Here is a 27,194-nt window from a genome sequence, read left to right as displayed (position 1 = left end):
TGCCTCACCTGCCCAGCAGTTCCGCGGATGACCGAAAGCGGTTGGCATCGTGAACCGCGTCCTCCTTGGCTTGCGACAGCCTGTCCAGGTCCCCCTTCAGCTGCAGGATCTTCTGCTCCAGGGAACGGCGCTCGTTGTCGCTCTCTGCCAACTGCCTCTTCAGGGACGACACAAGGTCCTGCGCAGCCTCGTATTTCCCCCGGAGGTCCTGGGTGTAAAAAGTAAAAGCCAGCAGCAACGTCAGGCTCAGGAACAGACCGGCAGGTAGCAAAGCCCACACCCAGATGAGGAAAAGGAGAACTCTGATCGCTGCGGTTGCTACCACTGTATTTCTCTCCCAGAGAGCAGCTCACAGCACAGCAAACCACCATAAATGAAGCAGTTAAAGGATGTCTAAAATGACCTAAGCACCAACAATCACAGTTCAGCAGAGAAGGATACTACAATTGTTGGGACTCTGGTTTCCAGTTTCCTCAAGTCGACAGGGTAGTAAATTTAGGCTAGCAAGGAGGGCTTACTTGTCGGCCTTGCATTCTGGCTGCACATGTTTTGTGTACATGTTTACTTTCTCTATCTATTGTTGTCTTGTACAAGTATATGGAAGCCTCTCTTTCTGACTGTCTTTCCCAAAGGTAAGGCCCCTGGACGGTTAAGTCCAGTCAAAGGCGACTCTGGGGTTGCGGCGCTCATCTCACTTTCAGGCTGAGGGAGCCAGTGTTTGTCCACAGACAGCTTTCCAGGTCATGCGGCCAGCATGACTAAACCACTTCTGGCGCAATGGAACACCGTGAGGGAAACCAGAGCACACAGAAATGCCATTTACCTTCCCACCACAGTGGTACCTATTTATCTACTTGCACTGGTGTGCTTTCAAATTGTTAGGTTGGCAGGAGCTGGGACAGAGCAATGGGAGCTCACCCCATCGCGGGGATTGAACTGCCGACCTTCTGAGCGGCAAGCCCAAGAGGCTCAGTGGTTTAGACCACAGTGCCACCCGTGTCTCCTGTGTCTTTCCAAAAACCAAGCTATTAGCCCCCCCCCCATATCATGGCAGGTGATGAGGCTGCCAACTAAGTCTGCAAAACCAGAGGTGAGAGGCCGGATGCCATTTGGAAAACAGGTGTCCCTGATCCGTGTGACAAGAATCAGAATAAGTTATGGAAAACGAGACCAACTGAGGACATTTGCACGGTCTAGACAGGGAAGAAGCCCAGTTTGTACTCCTGCTCTCACACAGGGAGAGTGAGCGATGCCTTTTTGGGGGTGGCCTCTCCCCTTGCAGTTTAGGGACTCCTCTCTCCCCTTCCCGCCCCCAATCCTGAGTGTCAGTCAGTCAAGTTTATTGCTTATAGACAAAGGCTGCTGCAATGTATACAATGTCAGTCAATAAAATATATACTAGTTTGACACAAAAACTTAAAACATTTACATTGTCAAAACATGACCTAATCTGCACAAAACTATAGAAACTCCTTAATATATAAATTGAAACATTAGACAATGAAATTTATAAGCTAAAATCACTGTGGGGCCTCTAATATATTAAAACTAATATTAAACAATAAAAGACAATTATGTACAAAGTTTAGTGAGAAAGATACAGCTTGGTGTAGATTGGGTCAAATAAATACATCTCCTTTGCAGTTGATAGCTATCTCGGCTATATAATATTTTTCTAATTTTCCTGGCGGCAGTTGCAAAAAGTGCTACACGCCAGGCCACATACTTATCAATGTCTGCAAGGAGATATTGAATCATGGCCCAATCTTAAGTGAGGCAAACACTGTTTAGGGAAGCTTTTCAATGTTCAGTGTTTTATTATGCTTTTATATATGTTGCAAGTGGCCCAGAGAGGCTGCGGCAAAATTATTATTATTATCCTCTCCAGTGCTCCCTTCCATGAAGTGGGCCTGCTCAGGATTTTGGCAAGGGCCTTCTTCCCCCAAAGTGCCCCACCTGCCTCCCTGGCCTTTGGGCTGATTGGGGCTGTGGGGTGGGAATCGGACCCCCCCTCCTCCCTCACCTGAAGCTGCAGCTGGCGCTTCTGCAGGGCCGACTGCACCACCACCAGCGTGGAGTCTGGGAAGATGGGGGACAGGCTGCGGCGGTGGGGGGAGGAACGGCGCAGCGGGGAGGGCGTCCGGAAGCTGGAGGACAAGCCCCGCAGGCTGAGCCCGGTGGCGTCGCTGTCTGAGGTGTCCGTGGCCGGGAGGTGGATGGCACTGTCCGCGTCGGAGATCACGGCCTACAGGGAGAACAAAAATAAAAGCTCACAGTGGGACCAGGCAGAAGTGCCCCCTTGGCTGCATACCTGTATACCTGAAGGAGCGTCTCCACCCCCATCATCCAGCCCGGACACTGAGATCCAGCACCGAGGGCCTTCTGGCGGTTCCCTCGCTGCGAGAAGTGAGGTTACAGGGAACCAGGCAGAGGGCCTTCTCGGTAGTGGCGCCTGCCCTGTGGAACCCCCTCCCAGCAAATGTCAAGGCAATAAACAACTACTAAAGGTAAAGGGACCCCTGACCATTAGGTCCAGTCGTGACTGACTCTGGGGTTGCGGCTCTCATCTTGCTTTATTGGCCAAGGGAGCCGGCGTACAGCTTCCGGGTCAGGTGGCCAGCATCACTAAGCCACTTCTGGCGAAACAGAGCAGCACACGGAAACACTGTTTACCTTCCCGCCAAAGTGGTACCTCTTTATCTACTTGCTCTTTGACATGCTTTCGAACTGCTAGGTTGGCAGGAGCAGGGACCGAGCAACGGGAGCTCACCCTGTCGCGGGGATTCGAACCGCCAACCTTCTGATTGGCAAGTCCTAGGCTCTGTGGTTTAACCCACAGCACCACCCGCGTCCCTAATAAGCATTTTACTTTTAAAAGACACCTGAACTTCCTGTTTAGGGAAGTTTTTAATGTCTGACACTGTATTGCTTTTGATACTTGGCTGGAAGCCTCCCAGAGTGGCTAGGGAGACCCAGTCAGATGGGCGGGGTATAATTAAATTATTATTATTATTATTATTATTATTATTATTATTATTATTATTATATCCCAGCTTCAAAAGAGATGAGCCAGATGCCACGAAAGGGACAATGGGGGTCCTCTGCTGTGTACCTGAGCGAGGTCGCGCAGGGTCTGCTGCAGCAACTCGGATTCTGTCCGCAGGGCTTCCACCTCCTCGGCCTCCGCCGCAGCCTGTTCCTGGGCATGGGAGGCTTCCTGGAACCAGACACGGGGCAGGATGGTCAGCAAAGCAAGCTGGGCAATTGGAGGGAGGCAGCTTGGAGGGAACTCAAAGGAACAGAGGATCCGTGAAGAAATAAAGAAAATACTAAGAATATCATATAGTAAAAGGCCAGAGGCATTCCTTTTAGGAATTTTAAATGATGATATTCCAAAAGACAAAACTATTTTTTTCTTATACGCGACATCTGCAGCAAGAATCCTGGTGGCTAAGTATTGGAAAGGGAATCAGTTACCCACTAGGGGAGAGTGGTTATGTAAGCTTTCAGAATATTTAGAATTAGCAAAATTGACAGACATAATAAAACCAAAACCAAAAAGTGAAGTTAAAAAAAGAATGGGAGTGCCTAAATGAATACCTCAAAAGTCAAGGTTCGAGGATATAAATCTGGATGAGTCTGGAATAACCTTGTGAAGTGAAAGGATAAAAAAGAGGGATTTATATCTAGATGTTAGGATAGAGATGATAAGGAAAACAGGAAGACACAATGAGAGATAGAGGAGGTGCTGTGGGATTGGTAGAAGTCAATGTTTGTTGTTCTTTTTAGTGTTTATATTATTAACTTGTAAGATATGGATTTGCTTTTTTTGTTTTTTGAATGTTGGTTTTTGTGTTTTGTGTATTGTTATTTTTCAATATTTTTCGTGGTGTTGTTGTTGTGTGGGAAATACTAATAAAATTTATATTATAATTAAAAACAAAACAAAACAAAACCAAAGGAAGAGAGGAGGCTGCCTGACACTCGAAGCCCACCTGCCTCAGTCTCGTCTACACTGGCTAAACAGCAGCTCTCCAGAGTTTCAGTCCTTCCCAGCCATACCTGGTTCTACTTTCCAGGGATGATTCCTTAACCTGCTGGGTGCCCCAAAGATGGAGCAAACTTGTTTTCGGCTGCTACAGAGAGGGGAACACCCAAAACCACCAAATTCAAAATACGAGAAAGGAGATTCCGAATCAACGTGAGGAAGAACGTTCTGAGGGTCAGAGCAGTCCGGCCGTGGAACAGACTCCCTCGGAAGGTGGTGGGCTCTCCTTCATGGGAAGTTTTTTAGCAGAGGCTGGCTGGATTGATGTCTGTCAGAGAGCCTTCGGCTGCGATTCCTGCATTGCAGGGGGTTGGACTGGATGACCCTTGGGGTTCCCTCTGCAGTTCTACAACTCTATGATTCACCCAGGCAGGGTTGGAAGGGCTTTAGGCATTAATAAATCTCCCCCCTCTGGTTCCACCCCCCAGTTTTTCATCCATGACAAAGCTCAAATGAAGTGGGACTCGAGTGAGAAGTATGGGAAGAAGATTAGACCATAACGTACACACACACCAAAAGGGGACGAGGAAATTTACCCTTGTCCTCAAAGGAGGCAGAGCAGAGAACAGTTGAGAAGTGGGAAGAAAAGCTTAGGAAAACTCTCTCTCTCTTCCTCTCTCCCCTTTTTAAACATCTCAATATAGAAGAAGACACTTCACCCTGGTATGGCTCCCCTTTATCACATACACAGCCCAACAAGACAACGACAAAAATCCACCCACGGCATACAAATCAATATGGCTAACCTGATCCAAAACACCCACCCACCCCACTCACACATGAAAACACAGACCACCACAGCCAACCGCAAATGAACAGCCACACCCTAGGCCAACCCTAACCTCTCTCACCACCAAAGGAACACAAGCGAACAGCAGAGGACCTGCAAAAGCAACGCTGACACCAAACCCTACATATACAGTGGTACCTCGGGTTAAGTACTTAATTCGTTCCGGAGGTCCGTTCTTAACCTGAAACTGTTCTTAACCTGAAGCACCACTTTAGCTAATGGGGTCTGCCGCCGTGCCACTGGAGCACGATTTCTGTTCTCATCCTGAAGCAAAGTTCTTAACCTGAGGTACTATTTCTGGGGAGTCTGTAACCTGAAGCGTATGTAACCTGAAGCGTATGTAACCCGAGGTACCACTGTAGTAAGTAAAATAGAAACATCGCCACCCGACCCCCCCCATCTCCCCCCCCCACTTCTTTCCCCCTTATCTCCCCAATGTCTCAACAAATGCAACTGATTTGTAAAAACGTTACATGGAAAAAATATATATACGAGAGAGAGAGAGACATTGCACACACTTTTGTAAATCAATCAATCAATCAATCAGTCAATCAATGGAATATTGGAGCACAGAAAGCAGAAGGAGGAAGACAAAAATGGGATGAAAGCAACAGAGTCCCAGGCTCAAGTGAGGGAGGAAGGGGAGGGGGGGACACATGCCAGCCTGGGGGGGGCAGAACCAGGGGGGGCCATGGCACCAAGAGTGGAGAGACCCCTTAGGGCCACACGGCCCCTGCCAGAGCAGATGCCTGGCGAGCTTCTTCTTCTTGAGGGCCACCCACTGCACCCCATCATTCTCCCCCTCCCAAACCCAGCTGCCTCCTCTCACCAAACTCTCCAGCTTCTGGGTCAGCGCCTCAATTGCCTTGGTCTTCTCCGCGTTCTGGCCTTTCAAGCGCTCCAGGCTGGACGTGACTTCGTTGATCCTGGAGGGCAAGGGAAGAGAAAGCCTCGGTGGTCAGTTCTGGGCCGGTGGGGGCGCTCGGGGGTCCTTTCTGGCCTTGCGGGGGTGGCGGACAGCTTCGGGAGTAGTCCTCTTGCAGGCAAAGCAGATGGGCCCTGCGCCTGAGCCAAGCTCCTCAGCAGAAACCCCACATGCAAAGAGTGAGGAACATTTCGGGGGGGGGCAGGCCATAGCTCAGTGATTGAAAGACACCTGAAGGCAGCCCTGTATCAGAAAGGTTTTACTTTATTGTGTTTTTAGGTGTTAGAAGCTGCCCAGAGTAGCTGGAGAAGCCCAGCCAGATTGGCGGGGTATAAATAATATATATAAGGTAAAGGTACCCCTGCCCGTACGGGCCAGTCTTGCCAGACTCTAGGGTTGTGCGCTCATCTCACTCTATAGGCCGGGAGCCAGCGCTGTCTGCAGACACTTCCGGGTCACGTGGCCAGCGTGACAAGCTGCATCTGGCGAGCCAGCGCAGCACACGGAACGCTGTTTACCTTCCCGCTGGTAAACGGTCCCTATTTATCTACTTGCACCCGGGGGTGCTTTCGAACTGCTAGGTTGGCAGGCGCTGGGACCGAACGACGGGAGCGCACCCCGCCGCGGGGATTCAAACCGCCGACCATGCGATTGGCAAGTCCTAGGCGCTGAGGTTTTACCCACAGCGCCACCCGCGTCCAAACAATATATATATATATATATATATATATATGCAGGTTTTGGTGTCTTCGGGTGTCTTCCCGTGTAAGAGTTGGGGTGTCTAGGCGACGTTTCGACGAGGTCTCACTCGTCATCTTCAGGCTGGTGCTTACGGCTTCTTGTTACTGGAACAGAGCAGGATCTCAGTGTTTGAGTTCCTATAAATACTGTTGAGGGGGTGTGGTGTATTCTGGGCAGAGAGGAAGTTCCCAGGATAGTGTGACTTTTCTTCTTTTGTTCCTTAATTACTTGAGGGATATCTTGAGTGATTTCTTGAGTGATATTCTGAGTACCACTTAGGAGGGTCATTAAGAGTGGATTAGTCAAACTCTGTAACAAAATCCACCCTGCACTCTGGGACAAATGCAAACAACTAGCCGTCTGGAGAGCTGAAACTGAGACCTCACATAAGACAGACAGACACACCAACAAACTCCACAAACTAGAGAAACGCCAGAAGCCCAGCCACCCTCCACAACAACCCATGAAACAAACAGTACATAACATATCAGACAGGATCCTCACCTCAACTGAAACCAAAGTACTCTCCAAAGGTTTCAACTTTGCAGTCGCCCCGAGACGCATCCCCACGGAAAACATCATATGCGGAGTCGAAGCTAGCCTAACCAAAATCAACCCAGATGAAGCCAATAAAATCAGACTTGAAGTCACCAACATCCTCTGCTCCAGCAAACCACCCAAAAGCAATTTACACAAAGAAGAACAGAAAGCACTCACCAACCTGAGGAAAGACAACAACATAATCATTCTCCCAGCAGACAAAGGTAATGCCACTGTTGTGATGAACACATCGGACTACCAAGCAAAACTATCAAATCTACTCCAAGACCCTACCTACCAACCTATAAAAACAGATCCCACCACCTATCTGGAAAAAACCACCAAATCCAAAATAAAAGCCTCTCCTATCAGTGAAGAAATCCAGCTAAGAATCATCCCCAGAGAAAAATCATCCAGATGCCCCAAACTCTACGGTCTCCCCAAGATACACAAAGAAGGAACACCACTCAGACCAATAGTCAGCTCCATAGGCTCACCTCTACAAAATCTCGCTAAATTTCTCGCTAAGCAACTTCAGCCCTATGCAGAATCCATCGCTTCACACGTTACTAACTCCTTCCAGTTCATAGAAACAATAAAGAAGCAAAACCTACATCCCGATGACCTACTTGTGAGCTTCGATGTTGTATCTCTCTTCACACAAGTGCCCATTAATGAAGCCTTGACAGCCATCCAAAACAAATACAATCCCCCCGAATACATCCTGGACCTGACCAACCACTGCCTAACCAACACGTACTTCATCCACAATGGACAAAGATACAAACAGATAGAAGGAGCACCTATGGGATCACCCCTCTCACCGGTCATCGCAAATCTGTACATGGAACACTTTGAAACCAATGCTTTAGACAAGTCAGAACACAAACCCAAACTCTGGCTCAGATATGTTGACGACACCTTTGTAATTTGGCCACACGGGAAAGAAAAACTAGATAGCTTCCTCACACATCTCAACAGCCTACACCCCAAAATACAATTCACTATGGAAATAGAAGCCAACAACCAACTTCCCTTCCTTGACGTCCTAATCTACAAAAAACCTGATGGCTCCCTAGGACACACCATCTACCGGAAAAAAACACACACCAACCGCTACTTACATGCACAATCACACCACCACCCTGCACAAATAAACTCCGTAGCCAAGACTCTCATCTCCAGAACCAAACGCCTGGCTGACAAAGACCACTTGACAACTGAGTTACAGAATCTCTCAAATGTGTTAATCGCCAATGGATACCAGCAAAACAGGGTTACGAAGCTAATCCAAAAAGAAACACCCCCCAAAAACCAAGACACAGAAGAAAACAATGGCATGGCCCTCCTTCCTTATATCAAGGGCACTACAGATAAAATTAGCAAAATCCTCCATAAACACAATATCAAAACAGCCTTTTGCACCAACCAAAAAATAGCCAATATCCTCAGAAACCCCAAAGATAAAATCCAGTTGGAAAACCAAGGGGTCTATGAAATACCCTGCAAAGTCTGCCCAGCCACGTACATTGGACAAACAAACAGACGAATAAATGCACGTATCGCAGAACACAAGAATGCCGTCAAAAAAGAAGAAAAAACTTCCTCTCTTTTCCAACACATGAAAGAAACAGGACACGAAATTAATTTTGCAGATTCCAAATTGCTCTTTAACATGGAACATCACCACAAGAGAATAATCATGGAAGCCATCGAGATAGAGAAACACCCTCACAACATGAACAAGCGTGACGACACGTCCCGCCTGCCAGACATCTGGAAATTAGCCCTCCCCACAAAAACCGACACCAGAACCAGAGGCACACAGAACGCCATCACCAATCAACCACACCAGACCCAAACCCAGACCCTCTCCACAGATAAATTACAGACACCATCCAGTAGCCAAACCATAGTGGCACCTCCGGATGCTACACCCCCCTGCAATCCCTACACAGATCTGACTGACACAGGGCACAAAACCACAGCTCGCCCCTATACACGAAGCCAAGCCAGAGCACAACTAAGTGCAGTACAGCCATCTTCTCAGAAAAACTCTTCACAAGCTCAAGAGGTCAAGACACGAAAGCTTTAGCAACTAATCCACTCTTAATGACCCTCCTAAGTGGTACTCAGAATATCACTCAAGAAATCACTCAAGATATCCCTCAAGTAATTAAGGAACAAAAGAAGAAAAGTCACACTATCCTGGGAACTTCCTCTCTGCCCAGAATACACCACACCCCCTCAACAGTATTTATAGGAACTCAAACACTGAGATCCTGCTCTGTTCCAGTAACAAGAAGCCGTAAGCACCAGCCTGAAGATGACGAGTGAGACCTCGTCGAAACGTCGCCTAGACACCCCAACTCTTACACGGGAAGACACCCGAAGACACCAAAACCTGCATTCCTGTACCCGTGAAAATCTACGAAAGCATATATATATATATATATATATATATATATATACACACACACACACACACACACACACACACACATATTTCCCCCCAGCCAATCTGAGTGGCTCCCAACAGAAATAATAATAATAATAATAATAATAATAATAATAATAATAATAATAATGCAACAAAACATCAGACATTAAAAAACTTCCCTAAACAGGGCTGCCTTCAGACGTCTTCTAAAAGTCAGATACAGTGGTACCTCGGGTTACGAACTTAATTCGTTCCAGAGGTCCATTCTTAACCTGAAACCGTTCTCAACCTGAGGTACCACTTTAGCTAATGGGGCCTCCCGCTGCTGCCGCGCCGCCAGAGCACGATTTCTGTTCTCATCCTGAAGCAAAGTTCTTAACCCAAGGTACTACTTCTGGGTTAGCGGAGCCTATAACCCGAAGTGTTTGTAACCTGTGGTGTTTGTAACCTGAGGTACCACTGTAGTTGTTTATTTCCTTGACATCTGATGGGAGGGCGTTCCACAGGGCAGGTGCCACCACTGAGAAGACCCTCTGCCTGGTTCCTTCTACCCTGACCACAGGCCATGCTGGAGGCCAGAGCAGGCTTCACTGCCAGGTGCTCAACCTGTGTCCCCCAACCGTTCCCCCCTCCCTGTTACCTGTTGCCCAGCTCGGCCTTCTCCATGTCGCAGCGGACCTGCAGCTGGATCATGTCGCGGACCTTGTCCTTCAGCTGCTCCTCCAGCTGCGCCATCAGCAGCGCCTGCTTCTCCAGGGTGGCGCCGGTGCTGCTCTCCGACAGTCGCAGGTTGCTGCTCAGGTTCAGGCAGGCAGCGTGGACCGTGCGGCTGGAGCGGGAGAGTTCGTGGCCCAGCTCAGAGAGGTCCCTGCCGAGACAGGGAGCAAGAGGAGTCGCTCAGGGGAGAGAAATGCAGGCAATAATATACCGTATTTTGCGCTCTATAAGACGCACTTTTCCCTTTCTAAAAAGTAAGGGGAAATGTGCGTGCGTCTTATGGAGCAAATGCAGGCGGGAGGCTCTGCTCAGCGCTCCCTTTAAAGAGCCGCTGGAGCGTGTGTGCGGCTCTTGGGGGCTTTTCTGCTCGTTAAAGGGAGCACGGCTCTTGGGGGAGCCTTAGCCGTACGCAGCCTCCCCCGGGCAGGGGATGAAGGCTCCCCTTGCCAGGGAGAGGATGCGTGCGGCTATTCCATAAGGCAGGACAGCAAGCGGGATCGCTGCGCAGTGTTCCCGCTTGCTGTCCTGGCTTATGGGAGTCAGAATACTTTTTTTTCTTGTTTTCCTCTTCCAAAAACTAGGTGCGTCTTATGGCCTGGTGCGTCTTATAGGGTGAAAAATACGGTAGGTGCAGTGGTACCTCTGGATACGAACGGGATCCGTTCCGGAGCCCCGTTCACATCCTGAGCAGAATGCAACCCGCGTCTGCGCGTCGCGATTCGCCGCTTCTGCGCATGTGCATGCCGTCATTTTGAGCGTCTGCGCATGCACGAGCGACGAAACCCAGAAGTAATGCGTTCTGTTACTTCCAGGTCGCCGCGGAGCATAACCTGAAAAAGCTCAACCTGAAGCGACTTTAACCCGAGGTATGACTGTACCGACATCGCAAAGGAGCTGAAAAGACTTCTTATGTCTGGGACAACAGCCGCTCAGATGTTACCAGCCCAGAGATGGAAAGAAGACAAAGGAGAGAGAAATGGCAAGCTAAGTTGATGGACTACGTTGAAATGGCAAAGCTGACTGAAAAACTCACGAACCAAGAGGACAATTTTTTAAAAAAAGAATGGGAAAATGTTTATAATTTATCTAAAGCAAATAGAAACATTAGCAGGATTTGAAACCCACTTGTAATGTAACAAATACTATGGATAATATGATTTAAAATATAGAATACGGAATAAAATGCAGCTGTAAATGTTGACAATAGGACCCATGGAGGGGATGGGGTGGAAGTTTTGAGATTCAGAGTAATCTCTATAGTGTATGGATATGCATTTGGAATGTTATAAATTTGTATTTGTAAAATCAAAGAAAAATGATTTCAAGAAGAAAAAAGAAATGCAGGCAACAACATGTACCTCCTCCTCACGAGCCACTGCGCAGGCAGCACCACCAAGAGTGCGCTTAAAACTGTGCTCTGGGCTTCTTAAGATTCCCAGCTACCATTTTAGTTCAGGTTACTAGACCTCATGTGATATGCTGATCTAGCATGATTTTCAAATGACTAGGGCAAGGTGCTCAAAATGATGAGCAGACAAGGGAAAAAACATTCCACACAAAAAAAGCACTGAGAGGGACATCTGCTCGATTTAATCAATTAGTATATTTTTGTGCAAATTATTATTTTATTATTATTTATTGAATTCATATACAACCCTGTACCCGGAGGTCTCAGGGCGGTTCACAGAACAAAATCAAAATATAAAATGACAAAATATATACAGTCATACCTTGGATCTCGGACGCTTTGGCTCCCGAACGTTTTGGCTCCTGAGTGTCGCAAACTCAGAAGTGATTGTTCCAGTTTGCAAACTGTTTTTGGAAGCCGAACATCCGACGGGGCTTCCGATTGGCTGCAGGAGCTTCCTGCAGCCAATCAGAAGACGCGCTTGGGTTTTTGAATGTTTTGGAAGTCGAATGGCCTTCTGGAATGGAGTCCGTTCGACTCCCAAGGTAGAACTGTAATCAAAATGAAAACAACAAACCAGTAACACACACACCCCAAAACCCCACCACATTTTAAAAGGACAGAATCAAGCCGTTTTGTATCAAGCCGTTTGTGGCACAATCAGGGCCAGATTTAGGTTTGATGAGGCCCTAAGCTACTGAACGTAATGGGGCCCTTTATATGTCCAGATGTCCTTTGTCAACAGCAAATTGTCATTATTGTGTGTGTTCAATATACGCTATATGGTAATTTATGGACCTAATAGATATCTAAAGCCATTTGCACATGTTGCCATGCAACCAGTACATGCAGAATGTAGGCACCCTATGTATAGAAACGAGCAAACCAGTGATATTTTAGGGCAGGGGTAGGCAACCTAAGGCCCGGGGGCCAGATGAGGCCCAATCGCCTTCTCAATCCGGCCTGTGGACAGTCCAGGAGTCAGCGTGTTTTTACATGAGTAGAATGTGTCCTTTTATTTAAAATGCATCTCTGGGTTATTTGTGGGGCATACGAATTCATTCATTATTATTTTTTCAAAATATAGTCCGGCCAACCACATAGTCTGAGGGACAGTGGACCGGCCCACAGCTGAAAAAAGTTGCTGACCCCTGATTTAGGGAACACGCTAGCAGGCGGGGCCCATTACTTACATCATAGGAGCCTACGCAACACAAAACACTGTTGCTGTATGTAGGTTTTATTTTATTTGTTTTTTTTATCTTGTATTTTGGAAATGTACATCCAGGTTTTTTCCCTTTAATTTTTTTTGGGGGGCCCCCGAGAGAGTGGGGCCCTAAGCTATAGCTTGTTTAACCTATACGTAAATCTGGCACTGGGCGCAGTAACAACAGCAGCTTGAGCCTGGGCAGTGCGGACAGGCCCAGGGTTGGGGCTGTGGCCAAAGCTCCTGTTCTGAGGGCTGACCTTTCCATCGTGGTCTTCATCTCCCCAAAGTGCCTCCTGAACCCCACCACTTGCCGCCAGAGGGTGAGCAGGCGGCTGTGCTCATTGCGGAAGTACGTGTTGAAGGTCTGCAAGGGAGAAGGAGAAGCCGCAGGCTGAGGACGGTGCCGGCAACGAGAAACCCCTTCTGCAGTGCTAGCCCCCAAAAAGTCAGCAGTCAGGGGGCAGGCAGCCGGCTTCTCAGGGAGGCAGGTCCTGCAAGTTCCCCCCTCAATTCATTTTTAATATATATTTTTTTTAACTAACCACCAAAACACAAACAGTAAAACCCCCCCAGGCGGCTGATACGTTGGGTATACAATACTCAATAATATATATATTCAATAATAACATTTTCAAATTAACCATATGTACACTTCTATATACCTTAACACTCCTCCTTCCACAATGTTTATTTAACTTTTAACATTTTAAAGGTAAAGGTAAAGGGTCCCCTGACCATTAGGTCCAGTCGTGGCCGACTCTGGGGTTGCGGCGCTCATCTCGCTTTAATGGCCGAGGGAGCCGGCGTACAGCTTCCGGGTCAGGTGGCCAGCATGACTAAGCCACTTCTGGCGAACCAGAGCAGTGCACGGAAACGATGCTTACCTTCCCGCCAGAGCAGTACCTATTTATCTACTTGCACTTTGACGTGCTTTCGAACTGCTAGGTTGGCAGGAGCAGGGACCGAGCAACAGGAGCTCACCCCGTCGTGGGGATTCAAACCGCCGACCTTCTGATCGGTAAGTCCTAGGCTCTGTGGTTTAACCCACAGTGCCACCCGTGTCCCTTTAACATTTTAATTGTCCCAAGTTGTTCAAGCCTACTCAAATAATTCAATATCTTCTCAAACCAATCCTCCTCTTTCTCACTGACCTTAAACCCTTTCATTCTATGTATCTTCACAGTTAGATATTCTAAAATTATAATATTATTCAGTTTTTTGCTCCATTGGTTCACCCCTAGCTTTCCTGCACTTTTCGAATTCTATAACCTGTCTGTCTGCAATAACCATTAATTTTACCCATTTGCATTCCTCTTACCCCCCTCATTTCAAAACCTGCCAAACCCTTTTCACCAGAGGCGATGAAGGCACCGAGGACAGGCTCTGTGCTCTGGCATCCCTCTGCCTCTTCTTAGACTGCTTTCCATCCCTCCCCAAACCTGCCCCCTACCTCAAGCCCCCCACCCCACCCCAGGTTCTCCCATGCCCCAGACCTCCTCCTCTCGCCTCCAGTCCACCTCCCGCTGCTCCAGCTCATCCCGGGCCTTGGTCCAGTCAGCCGTCAGCTTGCGGATGTCCTCACTGAGGGCCTGGTTGGCCGTGTTCGCCTGGTCCAGCTGCTCCCTCAGCATGGCATTGACCTGGGCAAGGCTGGTGCTCCTGCAGGTGACAGGGGGCAGCAGGTAAGGAGGCAGGTCTATTTGGTTTTTTATATACTGGTAATCTTTTCTAAAAAAAAACCTGAAGCCTTTCTTTTAGGAATTCTAGGTGCCGAAATCCCAAGGGAGCTGAAAAGACTATTTAAGTATGTGACCATGGCTGCGTGGATGTTACTGGCCCAGAGATGCAAAGAAATTCCTGCCGGAGAAGAATGGCAGATCAAATTGATGGATTATCCTGAAATGGCCAAAATGACCGGAAGAATCAGAAATCAGGAAGACCAAAACTTTAATAAGGAATGGGGAAAATTTATAAGGCATCTCAAAAACCATTGTATACAGTGAAAATCGTTAGTAGGATTGGAATATGCCTCATAGTCTAACGGTGAATTTTGGACACACTGGAGAGGCAAAAGATTTGGGTGATCATAAAAGATGCAGGAGGAAATGATTAACAACAGGACCCACAAAGGGGAGGAGGGAGGTCCAGGAGATTCCATGGAATCTTGTTTTTATGTTGTATGTTGGATAATGTAACTGTAAAATTTTAATCTGAAGAACCAAATAAATATTACTTTAAAAAAAAAAAAAAAAAGGTACATAAAAGGTAAAGGGATCCCTGACCGTTAGGTCCAGTTGTGGATGACTCTGGGGTTGCGGCGCTCATCTCGCTTTATTGGCCGAGGAAGCCAGCGTACAGCTTCCGGGTCATGTGGCCAGCATGACGAAGCCACTTCTGGCAAACCAGAGCAGAGTATGGAAATGCCATTTACCTTCCTGCCGGAGCGGTATATATATATATCTATTCGTACTTTGTGCTTTCGAACTGCTAGGTTGGCAGGTACATAAACGAACGCAAATGGCTTGCAGAATCTTTCTGTTTGTTTGCTTAAATTAGGTTGATTTCCAGGGGGGTGCTGAGTAATTTATTTATTTTTCTGAAAATTTATTATTTACATGCCACCCATCCGACTGGGTTGCCCCAGCCACTCTGGGAGGCTCCCAACAAAAAAACCAGTAAAAGCGCAACACAACATCACACACTAAAAACGTCCCCAAATAAGTTTGGGAACCAATCGCTTAGGGGATGGACAAAAGGGGTTGGGGTTTAGTGACTTGGGTGAGCTGTGCCTTGTAAAAGCCCCCCGCCCTGCCCTACCCCCCCCCCACACTGGCCTTTGTTGCTCTTCTTCCAGCCGGATGAGAGCACTTTCCAGGTCACTGCTGTGCTCCTCCTCCTGCCGCAAGCGTGATTCTGTGATGTCCAGACGGCTCTGCGGGAGAAGGGAGCAGAGAGAAGCCGCCGCTGGGGCTTTGACAGAACATGCACGGGCTCAAAAAAAGCTTAGCTCCGGAAGCTGGGGCAGCAGGACTCTGCGCCGGAGCGTGTCCAGAAAGGAGCAGCGTTTATCTGAGCATGCACAAAAGCACAGCTTAATCCAGGCTTCCTCCCCCCTCCCCAGAAGATTCCACACCGAATCCCAGTCCTCAAATATGTGCAGGGATCCTGAGCATGTGAAGAGGGCCACCCATTCACGTAAAGGTCACCCCAACGGCAACAGGGAAAACCCACACACTTCTGGGAAGCAAAAACAGCCGACAGTTCGAGGCCTGGAGGGAGAGAGGGAGCAGAAAGCAAGACCCCATGTGAAAGAGGCACTCACCACTAGGCGCTGCTGCTCCAGCTCCGTCGATTTCTCAAGCAGTTGCTCTTCTTGCTCCCCACACTTCTTTTTGTACTGGACAACCTAGAGAGGTGGGAGGTATGGGCTTCAAACTGGTTCTGGACAATAGATACCGCCCAGCCCCAATCGCAGTATCGGTTTCCTAATTTTTGAGCCGGCAATGCGAATCATGAGGGGTGCATGTGTGTGTGTTTGCTCTGCAAAAATCACAACGCAGGGAAAACCATGGAGCCGGCCGACGCCTATACAGAGCTCCTTATTTCCGAAACCGTAATACAGTGGTACCTTGGTTGTCGAACTTAATCCATTCTGGGAGTCCGGAACCATTCAAAAACCAAGGCGCTGGACGTTCGGCTTCCAAAAAACGTTCGCAAACTGGAACACACACTTCTGGGTTTGCGGCGTTCGGAGCCAATTTGTTTGGTAGCCAAGCCGTTCGAGTACCAAGGTACCACTGTATATCGGTAAATTGCGAGGTTTAGTTGCTGGCATATCATGATGCTGAAAAGCAGGTATTGCTCCGTTCTACTCATCGACCTGGTCGGCAGGTGCCGCCGTGGGGCAGGGGAAGGGTTGGGTCAACTGTCAACTTACAGATTTGAAAATAATAGCTATCAACTTACAGATTTGAAAATAAGGGACCATCAGCCTCAAAAATAAGGGATCAGCTGCCCAAATAAGGGATTTGGCTTAGCTTATAGAGAAATCCGGCACTGATGGAGCCAGGCTGCTTTTGCTGCGACTGACTGTGTTTTGCAGGGGATTGGACTACATGATCCTAAGGGTCTACAGCTCTGACCAAAGAAGAGGGGCAGACAGAACTGATGAACGATGTCGAGATGGCAAAGCTTACAGGCAGAATTAGAAACCAGGAAGAGGACCTCTTTAATAAAGAATGGGGGAAGTTTATAATTTATTTGAAAAGCTATTGTAAATAGTTACATACATTGGTAGGATTGACAGAAAACTTGTAGTAAAAATTTGACTATGGATGGACAAATGATTTATAAAAATAGTGTTATGAAAGGGATGCAGAGGGGGAAATCACTACATTAAGATGCTGCACTGGTTGGAGGGGATGCTAAGCAGCACGTCGGGGCTGCCGTCGTCCTGGCGCGAGGAGTTCCATCAGCCCTTCCCCACCTGAGAGGGAGGGAGGGAGACTCCCGCCCACGCCGCCCACAAGCCCAACATGAGGCAGTTGCGGTGCTGCGACGGCAGCTGAAGCACCGCCCTTCTGCGTCCCTCCCCATCCCCTCCTCTTCCTCCTCCCTCAGGCCGCCTCCTCAGCCGCCTCCGGCTTCCCCTGGCGGTATGGCGGAAGTCCCGCAAGAGAAGGCCTGCCTGCCTGCCCGCCGCCACCCGTCTCCTCACGACGTGCCCCCTCATGCGCGCTCTCTCTCTCGCGGCGGAGGACCCTGAGCCGCTGCTTCCCTCCCGAGCCGGGCGAGCATGAAACCCGGGAAATTTAAGGGACATCATCAATCCGGGACAGCAGCGGGAAACGGCGCTGGGATAAGGGAGTTTCCCACCAAATAAGGGACGGTTGACAGTTATGGTTGGGGGTGCTGCTGGCGCATGGAGGGACTTATGGGGGTCTCACCTTCGCTTGCAGCTTCTGCACCAGCTGGGCCTGCCGCTGCTGCCCCTCCTGGTAGGCCTGGAGCTTCCTCTTGTAGCCTGCCTGCTCTTCTTCCAACCGCCGGCGCAGCTCCACGTTCTGCTGAGCCAAGCTCTTGTTCTCCAATGCCTCCCTTTCCCGCTCACCCGACTCCAGGCGCAGCGCTTGCTCTAGCTGAGGAGTCCAAGGAAAGAAAGGGGAAGAGGATCAGGGCCCCTCGTGCCTAAACCTCGCCTGCCCCAACTCCCAGGAAGAGCGAGAGAGCCATCCTCTAAGCTTGTGCCCATTGCCCATCACGGTTGCATGGAACTTCCATGTCCCAAGGCAGTCTACCCTCTCGGCACCAGTTGCCAGAGGGCCTTGGGGAGCCCGCAGCCTGTCAAAGGAGCCAGCTCTGGGCTGATGGACTGCAGAGGACCGCCGCAAGGCTAAGAAGAAATAACAGCCAGACTGAACCACACACACCAATTTGGCAGGGAACCCAACTAATCCTTTTTTTTAATCAATCTTCCCAAGCCTGGGACAATTTAAACACAGAGCATCTGCAGGAGATTGCCCTTTGCTCCCACTTTCAAAGGCTTTGTCAAAAGGGTTGTGCATGGTTTTGTTTTTGTTTTTAACAGGAAAATGGCTTGGGGGGGGGAAATTGGGCGCAAGATGTAGAATGCAGGAGCGAAGTTTGCCCTCTTCCCAGGCAACGGCTGCCATGGCAACCTGCAGCCCATTTAAATTATCCTGCTAGTCGCCATGGTCACCGGAGCATGTGAGCCCAGCCCCCAATACAGTCTTGTAAGGAGAGGAGCCCCCCAGCCCCCCCCCCCCCAGAGCAGAAATTCTTAGGAGAATTGTTTCCTACAACCAAGAGGTAGGCAGACCCAGCTATGCTTTGAAGAAAACATCCCTCTGGTTCAGAGCTCTAGAAGGTTTCAGGAGCAAAAAAAAACCCCAGCCTGAGCATATATTCCTTTGGTTATGGACTCCCCAATCTCAGCTCCCCACCCCAGCTGCAAAAGAGGGAAGACAACACTGTCTTTCTGTACAGAGCTGTTGCAACGATTATGGCAGCCCCTTGAAATTTGATTTATTTGTTTTTTTAAGAAAAGCCCTGGGGTGCCATTGGCAGCCCCTTGAAAATTGCCAATTTATTCCGGTGCTATCTCAGGAGAGGCGTTGCTGCCAGCTGAGCCCCTCCCTCACATTTCTAAGATGGGGCCTGGTAGCAATTTAAGCACAAAGAAAGATTTGGGGGGGTACGAAATGCTTCATCCTGATGTGAAATTACAGAGAATTAAACTAGCTAGCTAGCTAACCTACCGAGATTTCTTTGATCCAATGGACAGCCCTGCTTTGAACACTGGGGAGCACGAGATCACTGTCAATACATATTTTTTGTGTGTGCCTCCTTCCTTCCAAGGCGTTTCACGCCTGGTTCTTAAATCCACTAATTCAGGTCAAGCGTGAGCGGCAGGCCACACGCAAACACCCGCACGTCCCCTTTGCAAACTGCACAGCCAAAAGGCAGGTCTCAACCAGCCCGGGTGCCATTCAGTCAGCTGGACCTGTCCAGGCAGGCCAAAGCTCTTAAGACATGGAGGAGGAACAGAAAACGCTCAATTACGCTGCCCCTCCACCCCAATACTCTGGAAAGCAGTCAGGAAATGTTTTCCATGGAGACCCTTACTTAGCCAGAACTGAGCACAGAAGACAAGACTGGGGTGGGGGGGGGAGCAGGGCATGCTGGGAAACTGACCAAGGAAATAATGGGACCCATTCTAGTATGCCAGGACTTTTTTGGGTTTTTGGAAGGGGCCGAATTGGATCCTGGCAGGGCCCTCTGACGCCTCTCTTTCTCCAGCTCCTCAAATCTCCCTTGCCAGAGCTCAATCCCATGGCGGGTCCACAGAGAAGCCCTCCCTCTGTGCCAGCACATCTGTAAACAGCTTAAGCCATCCTCACCCCAACAGAGTCTGGGTCTTCCTACTTGCATTGAGTGTTTGAAATTAGCCACGCGCCAGGAGCATTTTGCACCTGACTATTGGTCACTTGTGACCAAGTGCAAATGGCACAAGCTTTTAAAAACCATATTGTCAGGAAAGCGTTGTTTAATGTCTGGATAAGATATAAGGACTTGTTAGAGAATAAAACCCCGAGATGGCTGTCACCAATGGAAGCAAAGGCTCAGAAAAAAACTCAATATGGAGGCCAAATGGCCAAAGTATTGGGAAATTCTGGAACAAGAGGGAGATAGATTAAAACTGCAGAGTTTTGAAAAATTAAAAAACAGAGTGCGAGATTGGCTCCATTATTATCAAATAATGGAGGCATATAATTTGGACAAAAAACTAGGTTTCCAGGTGGAAAAATCAAAATTGGAATCAGAATTGTTAGACCCCAAAGTTAAGAATTTGTCAAGAATGTATAACTTGCTGTTGAAATGGAATACTCAGGATGAAACGGTGAAATCTGCCATGATTAAATGGGCACAAGATGTTGGACATAACATTATGATGGCTGACTGGGAACAGTTATGGACCACAGGTATGAAGTTAACGGCATGTAATGCCTTAAAAGAGAATCTAATGAAAATGATTTATAGATGGTACATAACACCAGTCAAGCTTGCAAAAATCTACCATTTGCCTGACAATAAATGCTGGAAATGTAATGAGATTGAAGGTACATTCTTTCACCTTTGGTGGACATGCCCAAGGATTAAGAACTTCTGGGAGATGATCTATAATGAAATGAAAAAGGTATTTAAATATACCTTTCTGAAGAAACCAGAGGCCTTTCTCCTGGGCATGGTCGGCCAATTGGTGCCAAAGAAGGATAGAACTTTCTTTATGTATGCTACAACAGCAGCAAGAATACTTATCGCAAAGTAGTGGAAGACACAAGATCTATCCACCCGGGAAGAATGGCAGATGAAGCTGATGGACTACATGGAATTGGCGGAAATGACAGGCAGAATCCGAGACCAGGGAGAAGAGTTGGTGGAAGAAGATTGGGAAAAAATTAAAGTATATTTACAGAAATATTGCAAAATTAATGAATGTTAGAAGGATGTTGGAATGAAGTTATATTGCGTTAGCAGAAATGTTATAAAGAATTAAGTAAAAATAGACTGTTAATGGGCCAAAGTGGAAAACTTAAGGTTAGATTGTGCTAAGATAAATTATAGAACAAAAATTGAGAAAGATGGAAAGGATTTGCTGAAATAGCTAACTGAATTAGAATACAAAAAAGGGAGGTGTGAGGAGGTCGATGAAACAAGTAAATGAAAAGCAAAGATACGGAAATATTGGATATGTTTTTAAGTGTTTTTGTTTTTCTTGTTGTTTTGTTGTATTGTATTGTTTAGCCTCCAGTACAGACTGGATGAATCTCAGGAACCAAAATGCTTTTTCTGTGCAGCCTGAGCAGAAGCAGTAAACAACATTACATTTGTACCTTGGTTGTCAAACGCTTTGGTACTCCGACGTTTTGGCTCCTTGGAAACCCGGAAGTGAGTATTCCGGTTTGCGAATGATTTTTGGAAGCCGAACGTCCAACGCGGCTTCCGATTGAGTGCAGGAAGCTCCTGCAGCCAATCGGAAGCCGTGCCATGGTTTTCGAACCATTCCAGGAGTCAAACGGACTCCAGGAACGGATTAGGTTTGACGACCAAGGTACCACTTTATAGTTAATTGTTGAAGCTTGTTTTCACTTATGAAGAAGAAGAGTTTGGATTTGATATCCCGCCTTTCACTCCCCTTCAGGAATCTCAAAGCGGCTAACATTCTCCTTTCCCTTCCTCCCCCACAACAAACACTCTGTGAGGTGAGTGGGGCTGAGAGACTTCAGAGAAGTGTGACTGGCCCAAGGTCACCCAGCAGCTGCATGTGGAGGAGCAGGGAATCGAACCCGGTTCACCAGATTACGAGACTACCGCTCTTAACCACTACACCATACTGGCTCTCCCACTACCCTGCCTGCTCACAGTTGTGAAGATTCTTACATTGTAAATGATCCGTGTCACCATTAAGAAAAAGAGGTCGGAATGGGCCAATGTATACGTGGATTGTCCCTAGATCAAGCGACTTTTCTTCATTTAAGCTCTCAAAGCTCTTAGCCTAGCTCAAGGCTGCCATCAGAACTAGCCAGATGTTCAACTGAGAACCAATCACAGTCAGTGGGTCATTTGAAAAATAAGACTTTAGAGCTATCTTGCCCCAAATGGCAACTAGACAGTCTGTTTTGGTGACTGTCATTTAAGGAGCCGTTTGGTGCCTAAGCGTATATATCTGAGTTTCTCCCACTGCTTGCATTGCTCTGCAAATCTGCAGGTAATTCCTCAATGTCTTTCAGAGAAAGAGAATACGCAAGTAATAATAATAATAATAATAATAATAATAATAATAATAATAATAATAATAATAATATATTATTATTATTATTATTTATACCCCGCCCATCTGGCTGGGTCCCCCCAGCCACTCTGGGCGGCTTCCAACAAAACACTAAAATACAATAACCTATTAAACATTAAAAGCTTCCCTAAACAGGGCTGCCTTCAGATGTCTTCTAAAAGTTTGGTAGTTGTTTTTCTCTTTGACATCTGGTGGGAGGGCGTTCCACAGGGTGGGTGCCACCACCGAGAAGGCCCTCTGCCTGGTTCCCTGTAACTTGGCTTCTCGCAGCGAGGGAACCGCCAGAAGGCCCTCGGCGCTGGACCTCAGTGTCCACGCAGTAAGTAAGCAAAGGGTGCCCAGCAGGGCCTCCAAATGACACCCCCCCCCCCGGTTGCTTGCTTCTGCCCCCAGAGCAGAGAACCTGCACTTCCTGCTTGCTGGTGCCAGGTAAAGACTTCATAGACCCATTTGCCTGGAAAGGCTTGCTGGGAAGGGAGGAGAGGTCCCTGCCTGCCTCCTGCACCTACCCGCTCACTGATGGCGTTGTACTTGATGGCCAGTTCATCCCGCTCAGCCCGGCTCTGGGCCAGCAAATCCTCCACCCGAGAAAGCTCCTGCTGCAAGATGCGGTTCTCCTCCTGGAGGGAAAGCAAGGACGACATCTCGGCGTGGGAGGCCACTGTGGGAAGAGAGGAGCACAGAGGTAGAGAGACAGACAGGAGTCTGTAACCCGAAGCATCTGTAACCCGAGGTACCACTGTAAACAGAAGAAAGCAAAGCAAGGGAACCTGGGATGCACTGCCAGAACACCTGGAATACAGGTGTGCTAAATGGACTGTTGCGATTCCATAGAACAGGGATGTCCAACAGGTTGACTGGCATCGATTGGATGATCCCCGGAAGCTTTTGGTAGATTGCGGTAGATCGGTGGTTCCTCCATCTGGCACCTCCCCCTCTCCACCCTCTAGATCGCTAGAACAGAAGTCAGAGTTTGCGCAGCAAGGCTGACTGTCTCCTTATCGATCGCTGAGCGCCTCTTTCCATTCATTAGGCCTGAACACACACACACACCCCCAAAAAAACCAGGACGTTCCTCCCTAAAAGAAGCTCAACAACTTTGACCTGAACCCCCCAAAAAGGGGTAGATCACTGCCAGATTTTAATCGTGTGAGTAGATCGTAGTCTCTTGGAAGTTGGACATCCCTGGCATAGAATATTCACAAACATTTTCTTGCTGCTGGCTGGAAAGTGAGGCAGCTTCTGCCAGGGAAGAGGCAGCGCTCACCTCGTCCCAGAAGGGGTCCTGCAGTTTTCGCTTTTTATTTCAGCCCCCAGAGACTCCCCTTTATTGGGATGAGCGACCATGGAAGAAATGGAGGGGTTGCGGAAGACACAAGATCTACCCACTTTGGAAGAATGGCAGATGAAGCTGATTGACTGTATGGGACTGGCAGAAATGACTGGCAGAATCCGTGACCAGGGAGAAGAGTCGGCAGAAGAAGACTGGAAAAAATTTAAGGACTATTTACAAAAATACTGTAAAATTAAGGAATGTTGAATGATGCTGGATCGAAATTAAGTGGTTTCAAGCTGTAATTATGATAAAATGGCTTTCTTTTTATAAGTAAGAATTTAAAGTTTATAATAATTTAAGATGTTGGAGAGAAAATAAGGTGTTTCTTTTCTTTTCTTTTCTTTTTAAGCTGTAATGCTTTGAGATAAGGATTTGCTGTATAAACAATTTAAACTGGATATACAAGAAGGGGAGGTACGAGGAGGTCGGGGAAATAAGTTATGAGAAAATAAGCTGTGAAATTTATGTGTTTTTAATATTTTTATGTTTGCTTTTTCTTTTTGTTTGTAAAAAATTGGAAACTCTAATAAATATCTTTTTAAAAAAGAAAAGAAATGGAGGGGTTGCTCCCCTTAGCAACCACATATCTTCTGTAAAGCTCATTCTTCTTGAACTGCGGGCGCCAGCATCAGCTGCCCTCCCCCTCAACGCACAATTGATTTATAGGATTTGCTGCCACAATCTGTGGCAAACAGCCGTGGGCTTTGGTTCGGACCTCCATGTGAAGTAGCAGTCTATCCCTGATCGCCAGATACCCAAATGCGCCAGCAAGAGAAAGTTGTTGCCTTCCATGTCTTGTGGGAGCATTTGTCTGGTCACCGTGAGCGCCATAAAACTGGGTCTGATCCAGCAGCAGCCAGACTCCTTCTGATGTCTTATGTGAGTTCCGCAAAGGTGCATCACCCATTGAGAGTCGCTCACACAGCGGCCGCAAGAGTTCTGGTTGCACAAGGATGGAAGACTGAAGAAACCCCAACTAAAGAATCGTGGCAAGAAAAATTGACGGACTATGCAGAACTGGCAAAACTGACATATAAGCTACGGGACAAGGATAACTGACTTTAAGGATGAATGGGAACCCTTTACAAAGTATCTGAAGATGCAACAAAGTGAACTGGACTCCTTAGCAGGTTTTGAATAAACATTCACAAACTTTTTATTGATAATAATCAGCTAAATAGTTTGAGGATCTATACTACTTTGTAACATGCAGAAAACAGCAATCTCAGAGAAACCAAAGATTGGAACTGAGGAAGGTTGGTGGGTGGGGACGGGTGGTTTTTTTTGGGGGGGGGAATGGGAGGAAATTATTATTTTTTAAAAAAGAGAGTCGCTCACACCCGAGTCTCTCCCTCCCTCCCTCTCACATACAGAGAGAGCTTCCTATTTGCTGCCTTCCCTCCTTCTGCTTCTCTCTCCTCATCCATCTGTTCCGAATTCCTTTTGCTTCCCAGGTATTGTTTGGAAACAGAGCGTGTCGCAGCAGCACAAAGCCCCTGGGCCCAGCCAGCAGCACTGTGGCCAGCTTGGCACAGTTTGGCCTCTTTGTCCTGTCCAGAAGGGGTGACAGGCAGGTGGGCCAGGCAGGGGTGTCCTGAAGCTCAGCAGAGGATGAAGTGTCATATTAGACAGCAAAAAAAACCTTGTTTTGATGAATTGGAAGAGCCACAAGAAGATTCCATTGAGCACATGGATTGACAATATGGACAAACTAGCTACATACAAACAAATTGCATATCAATGCAAATTAAGAATGGATAAATATTAAGAAATCTGGAAGGAATACTTAAGCAATAAGGCGGACAGTGGTGGGAAGTAGGGGGAGGAGAGGTGGGGAAATATTGTTAAAAAGGTGTAGTTATAGGTACCGTATTTTTCGCTCCACAGGACGCACTTTTTTCCTGCTATAAAGTAAGGGGAAATGTGAGTGCGTCTTATGGAGTGAATGGCGCTGTGCAGAGGGAGAACTGTGCAGCGCCCCTTCAGCCACGCGCCTGCCCTGGCTTGGCGCAGTTATCCCAGAAGCCAGAACAGCCACACGGTATCCTAGAAGCCAGATCCCTCTTGCTGTTCTGGCTTCAAAATATTTTTTGTTTGTTTTTGTTTTCCTCCCCCCCCCCAACTAGGTGCGTCTTATCATCTGGTGCGTCCTATAGAGCGAAAAATATGGTATATCAGTACTCAAATCTGAATTGTTAAATTGTGTTATTAGTGTCATTGTGGTTTCCGTTGTACAGTGGTACCTCGGGTTAAGTACTTAATTCGTTCCGGAGGTCCGTTCTTAACCTGAAGCACCACTTTAGCTAATGGGGCCTCCTGCTGCCGCTGCGCCGCCAAAGCACGATTTCTGTTCTCATCCTGAAGCAAAGTTCTTAACCTGAAGCACTATTTCTGGGTTAGCGGAATCTGTAACCTGAAGCATATGTAACCTGAAGCATATGTAACCTGAGGTACCACTGTATGTGGTTTTTGTGGTTGCTGTTTGTATTGAAAAAAATGATTAATTTTTTTTTTAAAAAAAGCAGAGGATGAAGTGTCGGATACAACAAGATGGAGTACCATAATGTCAGGAGTTGGTTTCATCCTTTCCACCTGTCACTTCCCAGGAGTTGGAAGAGGAAAGGGTCTATCCTGCCAGGTACCCAGCCAGAGCGGAGATCAGCTGCCTCCTCCTTTCTGTCTTGCTTGCAGGGGGAACCAGGCCAGGCCAGGAGATGAAGAGCCTAGCAAGGGAGGCAGCCAAGAAGGCTCCCTTCCCAGCCCACAGTTCCCCAGTTCCAAGAAGAAGCGTCTTCTCCAAACATACCTTGGCAATCGCTTTGCGAGAGGTTCTTGGTGACGATCTCCCGGATCCTAGCCGGCAAGCGGGTGGGTGGAGAGTCTTCACAGGAGCCCCTGACAGAGAGGCTCTTTCCTTCTGCTGAGATCAGGATGCTGTCTTCCACTTTCTGCAGGGTGAGAACAAGCCAGTCTCAGCAACCAGGGACCGGCCCTGAAGAAGCCAAGACAGAGTCTCCTCTGGGCCAAGATGGGGAGCCCAAGATGGCGTTGCCCAACTGCAAGATGCAGAGGCAGCATGGAGCAGGAACAAGCCTCTATTCCAGGCTCCCTGGCTTGGCTTTGGGCTCTTTGAGTCAAGCCTCTCCCTCAGTGGCCCCATCAATAAGATGGGAATAAGAGTGCCCTGTCTCTGGGACACACACACACACACGGAGACATCAATATCATTGCTAAATTAAAAACCAGGTGAACTTTCTCTATAGTTTTACAGACCTATATAGCAGTCAGTGAACTACATTTCACTCTGTGGTTTGGGTGGAACCAAAACTTCCATGCAGGCTGACCCATATATCAGTCCCCGGCCCAGTTCAGCAACTGGGACTGTACTGGGTAAGCCAAGCGAGGCAGCAGCCTGCAGGCTGCAAGGAGAGATGAGTAACCCCAGAAGGAATCCACAGGGGTGGAGGGAAATCTGAACATATTCCGCACTTAGGGGGCAGCTCTATCCTCATGCAGCAGAGGGTGGCCTGTCTCAGGAGTGGGGGTCCCCAGTACAAAAACCCAACCTTTTCCTAGAATCTCCAGCCCATGAAGCTCACGGAGGAGGGACTAAAATGAGCAACTGGGCCTGGCCGCAAATGGGGCTCAGTACTTCATTGTGGCCTG

At 47.9% G+C, this 27,194-nt stretch overlaps 1 protein-coding gene across 2 annotated transcripts in view; it reads right to left on the bottom strand.

Moving 5' to 3' along the window:
* The window catches only part of CROCC (ciliary rootlet coiled-coil, rootletin), a 69,164-nt gene that overhangs the window by 39,627 nt on the left and 2,343 nt on the right, over positions 1-27,194 (bottom strand). The window contains exons 2-13 of one of the 2 annotated variants that reach the window (XM_083514564.1): positions 26,335-26,476; positions 22,702-22,853; positions 17,766-17,957; positions 16,142-16,225; positions 15,654-15,751; positions 14,313-14,478; positions 13,077-13,183; positions 10,125-10,352; positions 5,668-5,764; positions 3,113-3,217; positions 2,024-2,245; positions 9-208 (exon numbers count right to left, since the gene is read on the bottom strand). In XM_083514564.1, the coding sequence (XP_083370690.1) occupies positions 9-208; positions 2,024-2,245; positions 3,113-3,217; positions 5,668-5,764; positions 10,125-10,352; positions 13,077-13,183; positions 14,313-14,478; positions 15,654-15,751; positions 16,142-16,225; positions 17,766-17,957; positions 22,702-22,853; positions 26,335-26,476 (1,793 nt within the window). Of the gene's footprint in view, positions 1-8; positions 209-2,023; positions 2,246-3,112; positions 3,218-5,667; positions 5,765-10,124; positions 10,353-11,931; positions 12,139-13,076; positions 13,184-14,312; positions 14,479-15,653; positions 15,752-16,141; positions 16,226-17,765; positions 17,958-22,701; positions 22,854-26,334; positions 26,477-27,194 lie in introns of those variants that run through there. The other variant, XM_083514565.1, reaches the window with a different exon arrangement.

Source organism: Podarcis liolepis (genome assembly GCF_965112155.1).
Source record: "Podarcis liolepis genome assembly, chromosome: 7".
NCBI lineage: Eukaryota > Metazoa > Chordata > Lepidosauria > Squamata > Lacertidae > Podarcis > Podarcis liolepis.
Note: the sequence above shows the minus strand (reverse complement) of the source record. Positions and strands in the feature narration are given on the sequence as shown.